Source organism: Mastacembelus armatus, chromosome 24 (assembly GCF_900324485.2).
Source record: "Mastacembelus armatus chromosome 24, fMasArm1.2, whole genome shotgun sequence".
Classification (NCBI taxonomy): domain Eukaryota; kingdom Metazoa; phylum Chordata; class Actinopteri; order Synbranchiformes; family Mastacembelidae; genus Mastacembelus; species Mastacembelus armatus.
Genome location: NC_046656.1, coordinates 17,570,517 through 17,587,573, shown reverse-complemented (window position 1 = coordinate 17,587,573; position 17,057 = coordinate 17,570,517). Strand labels below are relative to the sequence as shown.

General features: G+C 39.7%; 1 protein-coding gene across 2 annotated transcripts in view; it reads right to left on the bottom strand.

Annotated features, from left to right (window-relative positions):
• gphnb (gephyrin b) overlaps positions 1–17,057 on the bottom strand; it is a 76,559-nt gene that overhangs the window by 33,867 nt on the left and 25,635 nt on the right. Inside the window, exons 2-6 of one of the 2 annotated variants that reach the window (XM_033325081.1) lie at positions 15,201–15,279; positions 8,081–8,138; positions 7,870–7,962; positions 4,910–5,049; positions 4,221–4,287 (exon numbers count right to left, since the gene is read on the bottom strand). In XM_033325081.1, the coding sequence (XP_033180972.1) occupies positions 4,221–4,287; positions 4,910–5,049; positions 7,870–7,962; positions 8,081–8,138; positions 15,201–15,279 (437 nt within the window). The remainder of the gene's footprint in view (positions 1–4,220; positions 4,288–4,909; positions 5,050–7,869; positions 7,963–8,080; positions 8,139–15,200; positions 15,280–17,057) is intronic. The other variant, XM_033325082.1, reaches the window with a different exon arrangement.

Genomic DNA, 17,057 nt, shown 5'->3' with positions numbered 1-17,057 from the left:
ATCACGGACAGCTGACGGTGTGTGCTGAATAAAGCCTGGTGTACTGCAGAATCTGTGTGATGTCTAGTGCATTAGTCACAATAGAGCACTAGTCTGTGCATTCTCATAGTTAGAAAGTGAAAAAGTATAAGAGGAAAGGCAAAGATTACACAGAGATTATCCAGAGAAAACACGGCAACATATTTTTAAAAAATACTTAGGACATATTTCAAATGTTTTCATTTGTGAGGACAGCAGGATAAGAAACAGATTTGCTCATCAGCAGATCACAGCGCCTCCCTCTGGTCACATTTATACTGGCTTGTCCTCCTTCCTTCCTCCATGCAGCTCTGTTTCCCTCTCCAGTGTCTCTCTGTGTGTCACTATTCCTGTTGGCTCCTCAGCTATGCTAAATGCTCCATTCTCCTCACTCCCAAGACTAGAGCTAATCTGTGAAATTATTTATCTTCCTGTGTATTTTAAGCATTGAGAAGATTCATTATTAATTGCTGCCCCCCCACCCTTTAAGGTATCTAAGCTGGCTGCAAACGGTCTTTTGGAGCAAATTCTAACTCCACCTTATCTCATCCTGTGCCAATCACAGGTTGGACTAAATATGACAGTGTTAACATGAATTGACTATAGTTAAATCTCATGGATCCACACCGACCTGGAATAGTAACCTCCAACACTGTGCATGAAAAATATAACACAGCAGTCTCTTTCACCAGAACCAGACTGAATGAGTTAATCTCAGTAGTCGACCACAAGCCCACCAGCCCTGCTGTGCAGCTGCAAGGTAACCTTTCCACTCCATACACCCCCCCTCCCCAAAAAACACATAAACACATACACATTCTTAGCCCCTCAACACACAGTAGACTGTTTATGGCTCTTTCTGGTGTGTTTGAAGCTGACATCTAAGAGACGTGGAAGGAAGGGCTGGGTGGGTCAGGCCGAAATGGGGAGGGAGGCTGGTGTCAAGAGCCTGGAGACATTTTCCTTTCCTGTTTTGTGCTTTCATTGCGTGCTGGAGAAATTTTTTAGGTATGTCAGGAGTGTTTTTTTCTGTTCTTATTCTCTGTTTTGTCCTGGAGGAGAGTAACTGTCAAGAACACTAAAGAGCAGAATCCCTGGGTATACTGGCAGTGGATGAGAAACAAGCAAGCGAAAGAGGAATGGAGGAAGAGGGGAAGGCACTGCTGTTCTGAGAGGGGGTTGCTGGAGAGGACGACAGACAGAGAAAGCGTGAAAAGAGACTGCAACAAAAACACAGCAAGACAGACAGAAAGTGCAAATGAAAGAAGCAAAAATGAGAAGACTGTAGAGAGCAGAGTAAAACAAAATGGCCAACATTTACATTTTAGACATGTATCTGAAAGGTTTAAGTAAGATGAAGACATGCTTCTTATGTTAGATCTGTAAAGGTACATGAAACCAAAAATGCAAAAATCAAGACCTCGACATTTTGTAGACAATTATTATACTGACTTTTTTTTTAAAAAATGTGAATGAGAAAAGAGCATAGCACACAACGCACACAAGCTCATGCGTTTTTTCTGACATTTCCCTAAACCAGTCTTTGGTTTTTGGTGGAAACTGTAATTTGTAAACATATGGGTTTATGCACTTGGTCTTATTGAATCACTAGGCAAGAGGTTTGGACCCCTGACTTGGAGTAGTTATGCTCTATTTTAGTTCAAAATCAGTATTCTATGACTTCATTGATCTGCAGCTGAGTTGGGCTGGAAACTAATGTGTAACATTATACCTGTGACAATACACTAGAAGATGTGGTGGGCAGCGACGTGCTGAACTGTACAGCACAGTTACTTTTTCTTTCCAAGTGAGTCATTTATTGCTACGATGTGTGTTGTTTATGTCGCTATACCAGATACAACCACACACACTGACAGAAATGTCCCTGTATATACTGTACATACAAAAAGTATGAACATACTTTATAGACAGTAAACAGATAAAACTGTAAGTAATAAATAGATGGGGTCTTTGTCAATGTGCATATGCTGTGCACACTAAAACAGGGATATTAATAAAGTGCTGGGTGCACCTACACAGAATGATGTAAATATGATAAGTGATCATATATGGAAGTGAACAGGGTAGAGTTGTAATCAGTTCTGTTGTTTTTGCTTTTGTTAAAAAAAAAAAAGTCAGTGCAGTGTGCATAAATGTCATCACTGTGGGTGTAAATGTCTTCCCCACAGGTAGCAATCATCACTACAGGTGGACACACCATCACCAAAAGTTGAAATCTTTTCGGATGAAGTCGCCATCGCATGTTAAAAATGTTGTTAAAAGTATTTTACAGCTGTGCGGCAAAATGTTAGGGCCAGTCATCACTGCAGTACAATGATTAATTGCAGTGCATGGATATATGGGTGATATATTGTAATCCTCATGAAAAATATCACTGTGAAAAGCAGAAATATAAAACATGGTGCCTTTCTTAGTTAGTAAAATTTTTACAAGTACTGTAGTTATCATGGCTGCTATTATTCTTATAATTTGTACTGTAAAAAGCCTGCTGGATTCTTATTCACTGAGCCCAAAATCATCATCAAAACTATGTTGCCTGCAGACGACTACTAAAAAGTCCAGCAGGACAACTGGTTTCACAGGAACCATCAGCAGACAAATTACAATGACTGAAATACACTGCAAACATGTTTTTACATCCTTCATCCCCAGTGAGAATTTCTTTCCTTGTGTTTTTTTTTTATTAAAAAGGTGGATGTAACTAACATTTTAATTTTGTTTTGCTGACAATACTACTTATTTTATAAATTAGAATTTGATTGTTTAAAAGGCCACTCCACTGACTTTACACATAAAGATCATTCAACCTGTAAATGTTTAATAATGTCTAGTGCTGGAAGATGTTTTATAAAACCTGACCTAAACTAGTGAAATGTCTGAATATCTCATTAAAATTTGTTAGTACAATGGTATATATGGTAAATACATGTAAATAAATAAATGGTAAAAAATACTAGATCACAGATATTAGATATTTACAGTACAGTAAATACTATATGAAAACAACATGCAGATATTCTCTGTATTGCATCTGTAGTATAAATGAGCTAAAAGCTGCACAGCCACCACTTGGGTTTTGTCTGGCTGGCTCAGCTGGAATTCCCCATTATCTTTATGACAGGAGATCATCATAATAAAAGCCTGCAATGGGCTGCTTGTGCCGTTAACTTTAACTGGGGGTTGATGAGGGAGACACTAATATGGCAGCAGATGGGGGAGAGGTGGCGTAATTGATTAAAAGAAATACTAAAATCGATCAAGAGAAGCCGGCATGTAACGAGACAGAGACAGATGTGCAGGTCAGCACAGCCGAGTGGGAGACAGAAGGAGGGGGAGAAAGAGACAGTAGTGGGTGGACACACACACACACACACACACAAATATATATATATATATATATATATATACAGACCAACACATTAACTTACACAAACAAGCTCACATGCACATAATGTCAACAAACACCCACACTTGCACTATACATCTTATTTTGACTTCCAGGAATACATCAAAACACGGACGCATAAAATGTACCATGGAACAATAACAACAAAAAAGACATTTATGTACACACAACTTCAAATGACTGCACATAAAGACACACACACGCACACACACACACACACACACGCACACACACATGCACACACACACACACACACACACACACACACACACACACACACACACACAGAGATAACGACTCCATGTAGATGATCTACAGATCACAAACTGTGCAGCTAAAAGTCTAAAGTGACAATGATATTAACAGCCATGTTTATTGGGACCTGAAATTGTCCCTGCACCATAAAGAAAGTCTGTGTCCACTCTCTATATTGACCATAGCATTTTACAGAGCTCCTCACAACATGACATGCCATAATTACCATAATTATCTTTGTATGCCAAAGAAAGCAAAGTATGTATGCAGTGTACAATGTACAACAGGAACAGCTGGGGTTTAGTGTTTGTATGTGACATGTATGAGGACAGAGCACTGGGTCTCACCCTTAACCAAAAACTCATTTATTGAGTTTCCTGTTTAGTGTTTCTCCTTCATGTCTCACATCAACACACTGGGCAGATGAATCTTTTTCTATGTGAGTTTGCACTGCAGTCCAGCTAAACCTAGCTCTAACATCAGCAGGAGGAAGCTGGGAACATCATCTGTAAAATCCTACCTGAGAGCCTTTCTTGCTTCCTGGTAAGTTAATGATGAGTGTCTTCCCTCGAATACCACACACAGGTCTGTAACACACAAACACAGAGGATAGTTTAAATGAATGCAGAAGGGGGGGGGGCAGTTCAGTACTTACAGATATTATTGACAATGGGGATATTTCTCTCCACCTTGAAACCTAATTCAAGGTAATTCAGAGAAACCCAGTGTGCGACATATAACCACAGGTGACAAATTCCTCAGTCATATGGTCCTGCTTAACCAATGGCAGGGAGTTGCACAGGACATTAATATTCTACTGGAATAACCATCTCTCTTCTCTGAACACCTCTAAATACACTATTTATAATGTCATGTCACAGAATATTTTAACTTTGGCTCTATGGCATGTACAACCTGAGCTTGTAATTGTTATGACATTCGAAAAATAGATTAAATACATTAGATGAGATGATGGGGTTGATAACTTTTTAGATCCCTTAGCAGAGAAATGTAGGTGTTATATACCAGAGAGCAAAAAAAAAAAAAAAAAAAAAACACAAACAAATCACATGGAAGGTACATTTGCGCAGAGAATTGTCTTGACCTCACATTGACACATCGTTAGATAAAGTATTAACCAATGAAATAAAAATAAAGTTGTCTGTGTTCAGTTCATCATGTGTGAGAGAGTGTGTGTGTGTTTCTGACCTTGAAAGCATGCCTAGTGGTGTGACATTGAGGGATCCCATCAGCATCGCCAGAGACATCCCTGGGGCCTCGCGCTCTATCACCTCTTTAGTGGCCTGCAGAGAGGACAGGGGGAGAAGAGGGTAGTTACTGTGATCTAACTAAGCATGTGTTCACTTCAAGTACGTTTATTCAAACACTTGAGACTTTCTCTTCCCGTCTTTCAGTTTATTTGAGGAGGTGACAGCCGAAGCTAAAAATTGTGGTGCTGTTCCTCCTCCAAGAAACGCGTGGGGGTGTTTATAAGAAGTGTGAGTATAATCAACATCAAAACTTGGAAGAGTTTATACAAAGGGATGGATGAAGAACATCAGTTTTTCCAGCATTAAAAGACAACTTAAAAAAAAAACAAAAAAAAACAATCAGAAACACACACTGACTTATGTTACAGGTAAGTTAACTGAATCTGTCCATTGTTGTTCAAATCTTCATCTTGCCCAGCTAAGCCACTGGTTATGTCCTGAGACTTCTGTTAAAAGAAAAAAAAAAACATATCTACTAGTATGATAATCTCTAAGTAATCTAATTCTAAACCAACCAAACAAAATGCTCTAAAAAGCTTGTCTGTGATTCACGTCAACGGAAACCAAATGTTTCATATGTAGGAGTTGTTTTCAGCCTGTGCCTGATCGATTCACAATAAAAGAAAGATATTAAAACCAGACTATTTCTACATGGACAGATGGATGAAAGTTGTGTGTAAGTTTGTAGGACTGAAGTTGATGTAGCACATTCCTGAAAGACAGACAGCAGGGAAGATAGCACCTTCTCCACCAGCTGTGTGTGTTGGGTACCCTTGAGTTGAGTGACACTTCAAACGTACCATTAGTGAGAGAGAGGGGAGAGAAAGGACTTCAAAGGAGAGCAGCCACAGATGAGCATCGTGGGCTTGGACTCAGGAGAGGAGCGGGATAGAGAAAGGGAGGAATGAGGAGATAGGAAAGAGAGTGGGTGAGACTGAGGATGGGTGAGATAGAAATAGGAAAGAAAGAGGGAGAGAGAGGGAGGGGTGAGACTGATTTTATACTTCATCATACATCACGGAAAGTCGCTAATTGTACAAAGAGGAAGATGGATTTTTTTAGATGGAGGTCAAATTCAGATGCACAGAAATATGTTTGGGAAAAGCGGGTGAGGTTTAATCTTAACTACATGTGTCTGATGAGGGTGAGGGGGATGCATCCCAAGGGCAGAGGATACACTCTTAGATTATCAAGGTATATAATGAAATGTAACCAAATATTAACCTAAAAAATGTTGGTGCACTAACACACACGAGACCTTTAAATAACTAGGATGAAGACATCAACATAATATTATAGAATTTTCAAAGACAAGTAGAAGTTATTTTAAGATGGCTATGTTCCTGCAAAGAGTTAAACTGGTAAAACCTACACCTCTGGAAGCCAACCACTGATTACAGTGCTGTCACACACTCTGTATAAATTGTGATGGCCTTTCTGGGAAATTCCATGTTGCAGAATCTTCAAACATCAAACTGCTGAACTGCACAGTGTGACCAAAAAAAAAAAAAAAAAAAAAGACATATTCTCCCAGTGATTTTAAAGATTAAATCAATCTTGATTGCTTCTGTAGACTAGGAGACAGGTAAGAGCTTAAACTTTCTTGCCTTCACACTGTTGAGACACATTTAGTTATATTTGCAAGTGCATGCAGTGTAGAATAGAGCAATACAGTATGTAGCACGTATAGCATAATATAAAAAAAGCTCTTTGTCTGGAGTAACGACAGAAAATATAATCTGTCATTTCTGTTCTAATTTAATCTAAACACAATACAGGCATGTCGGTTGTACATCCTTCAAACACACAAACACAGACAGAGAGTTATTGTTGTCTCCAGCATGCAGGGTGGAATCAGATAGCAGGTATTATCAGTGATTACATTGTGCATGTGTCTTCCCCCTCCAGGAAGGTTGCTGCTGTCCATCATGATTGATGAGGACCAATGATACTACTGAGAACCACAGCTCATGCCCTTCCAAGGTGTGTGTGTGTGTGTGTGTGTGTGTGTGTGTGTGTGTGTGTGTGTCAGAGTAAGTTTGGTTAAGTAAATTTAACATATGTGCAACAGGATGAATGAAAAATGTTAAACAATAAAAGAATAAATATATCTAGCTGCATGTATACACAACAGTATACTGCCTTCATAGTACAACAAACCATAGATACACATTAAATATGCGAATATGCATATGCACTGGAAAGTCTTCACACACTAAATAATAATAAATAAATACAAATATTTGTGTTGCCTGTTGGTAGGAAAAATGAATATGGCATGATGATGGCATGTGAGTCAACAAACCAAAAAAACATAAATATCTGAAATATGAAAAATGTTGTTCATCTGAGTCCAAGTACAAACACAGCTGGCTTTTGAAAAGCTTCTAATAACATAAATAAGGAAATAGGAAAGCTGACATTGTATGGTGTGTTCTGCTGTAGTCGTATTATCAGTCAAAGAAACACTCATACAGACACCTGCCACCTATTCTACTGAACTGCTGCAACATGATCCTTGTATTTTTGAAAAAGCATGTCAATAAAATTCTAACTTCTGCCTCTTTATTTCCCATGTGAACATGGGGCTAATTACATTGTGTGTTAATCAGCATTGAAGCACATATGGGTAATCAGCGAAAAAAGGCTGGGGTTCTCTGAATAAAGCACAAACAGCAACAGGAGGGATCTGCCTTTCAACAGCCTTTCCTGCAAAAACTCACTTTAGCTACCATTATACTTCTGTTGCAGAGGTACAACATTAATATTGTGGTACTGTATAATGTCCTGATGTAGTCAACAAACCATGTACAGCTCTATTTGTTACTGCATCCGAAAAAAGAAAGAAGAATGTGTCATTTCTGAATCCAAACTGTAACAAAAAACATGTAAACCCACCTCTGGTGTGACGTCTCTCGGGGCGAAGCCTGTGCCTCCTGTGGTTAGGATGAGGTTAAGTTCCTTTTCATCACACCAATCCACCAAAGTCTCCTGTTGGTACAGTATGGACATGCACAATTGATTATTGTGAAAATCATCACTACAGATGAGACCAGAGAAATACAGATACATAAAGATACAGTAGAAGATAGATTGATAAATTACATACCTTGATTTCATCTATCTCATCTGGCACTATTTTGTAGGCCGCGATCATACCCCCCAACCTAAAAAAAACACAGAGAGAGAAAGTCCTTAGAACACATATTCATGAATTTCACACATTATTGATCTTCTCTTGTCTTGAATTCCTCAGTGTGAAGGTCCAAACAGTCCGCTAGTTAAAAGTCAGTGTTATCTTTAGCAGAAGCATAGCAGGAACTTAGGATGATACTTGAAGGACAGGCTTTCTTCTATCTACACCCTCCTGCTACCACAAATCTAAATGGATAAGCAAGTTAGAGTTTACCAGGACTTTAAAACAAAAATCCTGTCTTTTTTATTTTACACATTTAAAATGCAAGCCTGTGAAGACACTGAAGGAGAAACAGAACAAATGACAAAGACTCTAAGGAATGTAAGAAAAACACAGCAAGTAAAGACAGAGGGACAGAAAGGCATGAGAGGCACAGAGATACAAGTATAATATATGAAAAAGGGGAGAATGCCCTTGAACATCCTTTCTTGAAATTATTTTTCACAGGACAGCCCAGTGAAAAGGGAGCTCTGACAAGGGCAGGGCTGCTGCTGCTGCTGCTGAACAGAGAGCCATAGCGACCCTGTGTGGCCAGTCTGGGTATGACACTTTAAAAACTACAACCCCAGGCTCAAGGTGAAGGCTCTGCACAGACACCCCTTATGTAACCTTTTCCTTTTTTTAAGGAGCGCTATTTCTGGGAGACTACTGCATCATGTTTCCCCTCTGCGTCAGCCACTTAAACGCCATGATACCCTCCTTCAGACAAATATGCATGGGCTTCTTGAACACTAGAACATCCACTATATTTCTCCTGTTCAGACACTTTCATAGACACTCTGTGGTTACAAAGACTAAACTCTGTACCCTGGAAATATCATTGAACAAAATGCATTGGCTCTACTCAGTTTTCAACCTGTTTAACAGAGTAGCAGAGATACCCACTAAGTAAGACACCAAAATACTGCAGCATGCATGCATGGATGTGAAGCTTGAAACTGAAGAGGCTCAGAAGAGGCAGAGAAATTTCAAAGAATCATTAACAAAGTACTTTTTTATGAAACACTGAATATGTAGAACTACTTAGAGCATACATATATACACACACACTCCCCTGCTGACATGTGATGGCACAAATGATTTACTTCACTTGATGTGGTTAGGAGGGGGTGGGTTTTGCATCTCTGTATGTGTCTGTGAGTGTGTGTTGTTATGTGTTCATGCATGTGCATTTGTCAATATTATGTGTGTGTGCGTGTGTGTGTGTGTGTGTGTGTGTGAGACTGTGCTACACCTCGGGAGAGTAAAGGAGCTGTCAGGACAAATCACCTCTCTCCCTCTCCTGGGGTTTTTATGCCTCTCTGTTTCAGCCCAAATGAAAATATGCTCAACACAAATAACTAGGGTTCCTGCCCACCGTTTCCTAGGCAACCCCTCCTGTCTGAAGCCTCTAGTTGCTGTGTTATTCATTGTGAGTGTGTGAGAGTTTGTGTGCATGTGCCAGCAAATGTTTGTGTTTCTGTTTTTTAATAACTATAAAGGATATCATTTTGGTGCAAAAAAAAGGAATATCTTGTTGACTGGACATTTTTGAGTATTTGTAATTAAGTGAAGTTGCTGTGATGTGATTTGCATACTCATGGTGTGTGTGTATGTGCATGTCCTATATCTAACTATATCCTCTGGATGTTGAGAAAATAGAAGGGCAGACAGGAAAATATCAGCAGTACTTATATTTGCAAATGTGCATACATACTATATGTACACTACATACATGATAGAGTAAATGTAAATAAATGAAAATATGTTTATATACATGTGTATGTATACAGATAAATGTGTACATACTGTATGTGAATACAGTGTAGATGTGTGCATTCTTAACTAGCCTGGTAGCAAATGTTAAATCACCTATAACATCTCTGTTCAATGATTCAATTAAGTCAATTAAATTTTTTACTATTAATGGCATCCAATCAGAACTTTGTAGGAGGAATTCAGGATGGCGTTTTCATCTTCCTGTATAAGTAGACAGTTTTCTACATATAAACAAGACATAAAATAACAAACAAAATTTGTGATGTGAAAAATATGTTACTCAAAATGACACACACACTGGTTGTTAAAAAGTATATTCATATGTCTGTATATGCACATACAATGACAGAGAAACTGCATTATCACCATATAGACACAGTTTATATATTGCACAGTAATGCATGCATGTGTGTCTATATTTGTGAATGTATGTCTATATATACATATACTGAATGTGTATCTATGTACAGATGTGAATGATTTATATAAACTGTATACGAGGACTGTATGTGCATAACTGTGTGTTTCAGCAGGACTGGTGTCTTGGCAAACTGAAGGCTTGGCTGCATTTTGGGTGGATGTGCTCTGGACTGAGGGAAGCCAATTGGAGGGGAAAGGGCCTGCAACATTTTAATATCAAAGATCCATCTATGTCTACTTCTACTGCAGGGGGTCGGGACATACAGTATAGTGTAAATCTCCTCTTCAAACTGCAAGCTGGAGGTAGGCAGCTTGGAATAAGGAGGGAGGAGGGAATGGAGGGAAGAGCAGGGCAGGCAGAGGGAGGTGGGGTGGTCATTGGGGGTTTTTGGGGGGGGGGGGCAATGTAGTAGTTTTGGCTTGAAAGCCTGGATGCCTCAGCCAAATCTTTCTATGAATAAAAGACGAGCACGGGGAAGAGGATAAAGTGAGAAAGACAGAATAAGAGAGAGAGACAGAGTGAAAAAAGCAAGAAAAAGGAGGGATAGGCTGTCAGAGGCACACTTAACAAGAGATGAGGATAAGTACAGTATGTGTGTGCATGTGAGCCAGCTGCAAATCTCAGTGGTTGTGGGACACTTCCAAGATGAGACCCATCTGCCAGGGTGATTTCATTAATAATACAAGCTCTTTGTACAGGGCACTCAAATTCTCACTTTCTTACACACACATCCATCCAGGCTCCATCCAGCCTTGGCCATTTCCACATACCCAGTAGTAGCATGGAGTTGAGCCCATTACAGCTGAGCTGTTGGTTCGTCCATATGTATACAAAAGCTCTTAAGCGGTCACCTCTCGACATGTTAGCTGATAAAGAGAAGGATGGAGGGATGGAGGAGGTGGAGTGGACAAGCCCACCTCTTCAAACCCCAACTGTGATGAGAGCTCTGAGTGCTCAGTGAGGGCTTCCACTCCCATGTTTCCACTCACAACCACTAAACAACACACACACACACACGCACGCCAGCCACACCATATAAAATGTTCCTCACACCACTCGACCACACAAGACAGTCTCTCCAGTTTAATTTAATTTTCTACACCAAATCTCAATATATTTAAACTACAAAGTTAACAACTGTGGCTAAACAGTCTAAATATACACAATATAAGCCTCAACCTAGCTTTGATGTGCAGGTGCAATCTCAGCGTTAGTGGGACTTTACTGTCAAGTCACAGTTATTACAAGTATATTTGTTTTAACTTTCAGAGAATAACCTACCAAAAAAAAAAAAAACAGTGCTATCTTTGCTTTGACTGACTTTAGATCCTGGTTTGTATTTTCATTTGACACATTCATTTTATGGCAAAAACCTACATTAACTAACTTCTTGGCCTCTTAGAGTCAACACATCAAGTTGATATGAGTAAACTCTTTACTCTCATTCAGCTGGAGATGTATATTTGTGTCGGTGTGAATATACTGTAAGTCCAGTGCTCTCCTTTTAGCTCTGTTTTGGTCTTTACCAGTTTCTGAGGAAAGAATCTGCATATTTAGCTGCTAAATGCTCCACTACATACTGGCATTAGTTGCTAAGATTAGGTGCTTGGCATGTAGGGTATAATGGGTTTTAAAACTTCTATGAAATCAGCTGCCTGCTGCATCTGGGAAGAATGATGAGACTGGCGAGAGTGAAGAAAAATAGGAGAACTGGGAGCTGTAAAACCAAAACATTGGGATGATGCTAAAATGATGTGAAAATGATCTGTAGAGCTGAGTGAAACTGCAGAGTCGGGTGACTTCTCTGGATTTATCATTATGGGTGACACTTTCACATCACACATAGTCATTTATTCCACTGTTAATATACAAATATTCATTATGGCAGCTTTAAGAAGGCGATCGTAGCCACTTATTGGTGCACAGTTAGATGGTGATGTGATAAAACACTGTATGAATATTTCCAAGGCAGTCAATCCAAGTAAAGATGATTTATAGTTATTATCGTGCTTATTGATGATGGATCTCTAACAGTACAGGTTTGTGTATGTATGGGTTTGTGTGTGTGTGTGTCTTTGTCTCCTCACTGTGAAACTGGGCCTACTTTCACTCATCTGATTGACTTCCTGCTATTGTTAGCCATGACAATTCGTAAAATTGATTAAGGTTGTTACAACAGAAGTCGCTGGAGGGCCGAGACACAGAGCTGCCTCAAAAGGGAGCCATACTCAAACTTCAGCACATGAAACACACACATGACGACATGTAATTATACATGAATGTAAACAAAAATACTCGCTCACACGGAAAAGTAAAGATGCAAAGAAAGAAATAATAGACACAAAGCCAAGAACACTCTTTGGTACACACACATCTATCTCTGCCTCATCTGTGTGTCCTTGAGTCTGGGTATCTTTTTTTTTTTTTTTTTTTACCACTTTTCTGTTGCTCTTCTTTTTTTTTTTACTACATATCATTTTTCTCTCTAGCTGACACACCTCTGGATGCTTGTGAATGCCAAACTGGGCAGACTGATTGATTGTATGTGCTAATGTTTGTGTGTGTGCGCGTGTATTTGCTTGGGAAATGCTATGATTGTAGTTCCGTGTCCTGCTGTGGCCTCACAATTTCTCCCTCCTTTCCTCCCCTGCTCTCTCTCTGTCTCTGTATCTGTCATAGCAGCAGTGGCACATTGAGGACACGACGTTCCGGCTGGTCAACCTGATGGAGCTGCTGACTTGTGGTGTGGCATGGATTAACATGGCATGGAGAGAGGAGGTCATCCAGAGCCCGTCCGCATCAGCTACATCATGGTAACACAGCAGAGCAGACAGATGCCAACACTGCCTGCCTGTCCCTGTCAGGTTTCAATGTTTAACAGCACCCTGTTTAATCCAAGCTCAACCGTATCAGCTCACTGGTTTACAAAACCTTCACCCAAAGTGCCTGTTTACTGACATGAGTGGACTACAAGGCCCAAACTCTGCATACACACATCAACAATCACTGTCCATTCATTTTCTATAGAGCTCAACAACAAAGAAACCCAGCCAGCAAGCCTCACATCAACAAATTTGCCAACCCAAATACTGTATGTTGGCCACAGCTGGACCTTTTAACTGTCAACAGCCAAACACATTTCTTTATTTGTTAGTTGATTTGATTTTATTCTGTGAACATAAAATTGACGATAGGGTGGTTCTTGCCATTGGAACTGTCAAGAGGTCGCTATAACTTTTATTGTAGTAACATTTAAGTGGAATCCAAATCCCCCTTAGGATGTCATGAATGAAAATCCTGCCTTGACTTGTATCCAAATGTTCAATTATATAAATCTATTTCTTATATTTCTTGTCTCAGTTTGTAACTTAAATTTAAAAGAGAGCAGAGATCAGGCTGTGTCATGACAATTTATTGACAGTCAAGCCTTTGATTTTCTACCAGTGAGCAATATTCTCTCAGATGTGATTGTTATTTATTGAAGATATATAAAATAACAATCTAGCTTTCTAGGTTTCACATTCAATAGCCAGTGAAAACAGAACAACCCAACTCATGAACTAAGCCGTCCTGCTGGACCTTGTATTTTAAAGAGTTGTGGGTAAAAAAACATTGATATACATGGATGTAGAGTGCCGGTTAGCATGTTCATGTGTGCATAAACAGCAAACAAACAATGCAAATCCACCCCAGTGTAACTCCTGTTCCAATAAATATGAAATGATTCCTGATTATTTTCTGGTTCTCTGTCAAGTGTGACACCCATGATCTGACACAAGCCTCATCACCCTCGCGCTCTGTGTCACACTCAGAGTTTTCACACACATCACACATCGGCCTCAAAATAAACATACTAAAAAGGACGTGGCAGACATGGATCAGTTCAGGGTCGGGACTGGTGAGACTCCAGTGATACTGACTGCTGTGATTCTGACAGGGGAGATCTCCAGTCAATATGTATATGGAAAATGGCTTAGATGTCTAAATATGTCTGAGGGTGTATGTTGGGGTCACAGTTTGTAGTGTTGAATGGAAGGGAGTGTGTGATATGTGTGATAATATATAAAGATTGTAACTGATCACTTAATTGAGCTGCATTTAGAAATGGTCTTCACATTAAATTTGACACAAAACATAACTTTTCTTTTGCTGATGAATGCTAGTTGAAATTTTATGACCACAGTATGTTCCATGTGTACTTACAATATTGTGTTTCTAGTAAATATTGTAAACATTTTTTTTTACCATCAACTGTCACTTCTGTGTTTTTCTGAATTAAATTAACAGAAAAATACATGACCAGCTGTCTACACCAGAAATAAGACAAATACCCTGTGATGGCTCATAACACATCCTTTCTAAAGCTACTGAAAAGGTGCATAGACAGAATTTGCCTATATCTGTTTGGACATACACTTAATATGTAATTGTGATGTAGATTATTGTTTTCATGCTCTTTTGTCACTGATCACATCCCTGTTAGAGGAAACAATTGCTGATTTCACCTCCTTTAGCTTCTTTGAACAAATAATGACTTCTTGCAGCTGCCAACAGTCATCCTTAAACAGAACAGAGCTGCAGCTCTTTTGTTGTTTCCACGCATGCTGGGAGTTTCTCTCCATATGATGACACTGAGCCCCGACATGTTGAGTTAAAGAGATTTTTTTAGTTTCTTGCACAAAAAGAGGACGGCTTCCACACGCAGCACCTGTTCATGCTTTTTGTGTGATTGAAGATAGATTGAAGGTAATGTCAAAGGACTTTGCTCTGGATTAAACACAAGGGTGCAGTATTGCCGAACACTTTCATTTCTGTCTGGAAGTTGAAATATCTTCAAAAAAAGTCAGTACTTACAGGGAGGGATCATGGACGAGATCTTTAAGGTTGATGCCGCTGCGGTCCTCTGCAAGGTTTCGAAAACAGCTGTCACTCACTGGACAGAGATGGACAGAGGCAGAAAGAAAAAATTAAGATAGCACAAAACTTCATAAATCAGTCTAAAATTAAAGGAAGGATTTCAACAATAATTACAACTCTTACATCAGTGTGTACGCAAATATAAGGGAAAAGATATTATGTTATTCATTTATTCCATCCCAGAGGCCTTTACTCTCACACTAACAAGACCAAGTGCTAGCTAGTATTTACCTGTATCATGGTAAACCATGTTATTATCAAGGTGGGAGAATGAACTGATCTCTGATGAAAACTATAGGAACAACATCCAAAAAGCTCATGCCCAAGCAAATCTCTAAATAAATATGCACAGTTTCGGAAAAAACGTCTGTATTCACTCTTATTATGATCTACATTTCACACTTGCATCTTTAGAAAAAAAAAAAAACAGTTTTGGACATAATGGAGTCATCCCTTTTGTCTAAATTAGGGAGAATAGGATGCTCTCATTTGTTACAGTTCCACTGTCAGTTTTGAGCTCTAGGTGTGCCTGTGTATAAACACTACGTCTGGTGGAAGTGCTCCATTGTCTTCTGCATCATATTTCAACACCAGGTTTGCTGCAACTGAAATATGGCCACTGTGTGAGGAAACCGAGCAACTCATTTCCCAGTGCCACACCTTCACCCTGAAGACTTTGTGATCACACTTAGCCCATCTGAAGCCACACCTTTTTCTGGAGACCTCACCATCTTAAACCTCTCATTATAAAACAATGGCGGCATCTCGACTGCAGAGCAGGTGCGAGCCACGAGTCATCGTGGTGATCGCTGACGGATGGAGTGATGGATAGAGTGAGACAGGGGAGGAAGACGAAAACACGGGGTGAAGAAATACAAAAAATAAAGTGAAAGGAGACAGAAATATAGAGGTTGCTGAAGAGAGGGAGAAGGTGTTTTGTGACTTGATGAGACCAAACATGAACGGGCACAGTCCTGTCTTAAAACAGATGTAAAATGAAGCACCAGTGGATGGGTGATGGTGGTAGTGGTTGTGATGCAGTAGATTTAATCCAAAAAACTAGATGGGCTACTTGTAGACAAGACTGGAAATGTCATGATGTTACTCTGATGAAGTGCCATGATCCATGAACAAGAGTAGGGGAGGAGGGACGGGATGAGTGGATGGGTGAAGCAAGAATTGTGTGAAAAATGGAAGTGGGATGGCAAAGGGGTAATGTGAAGGAAAGGAAATGTAAAAGAGCTGGAAAAAAGGATGGCAAAGGATGGTAGGATGAGAATGCAGAGAATGACAGATTATGGTTGAAATGTGAGGATGAAAAGGATGTAAGATGGAGAGAAGGATGGCTTTTTTTAAAGACAGAATAAGGGGAGAAGAGATGAGGGAAAAAAGCAGCGCCAGTGGGGCATCACTGTGGAGACAGAGGTAAAAACAGGGTTCAGGACATTGCTCTGGGCTTCGGCAAATAAATGGCAGAGTGCTGACATTTGCACATCAAGCCAGCTCAGATAGATAGAACGAGAGGGTGAAAGCACAAACACATGGAATACACACCAGTCTGACTTTAGAGGGGCACTGCTGCATAAGTGTGTGTGAGAAGAGGGAACTTCCTTCAAGACTGCAGTATTCCTTACAAACACACACTCACACTCATATAAACACACAAACACACAGAGCTCTCCTCAGTCTTTCTCTCCCAGCTACCCCTTGATCTAAAAATAGCCGTTCCACTCTCCTACAAGAGGCAGCAACCATTCTGAACCAATCAACACGCTCTGTCAAAGGCATCGGTAC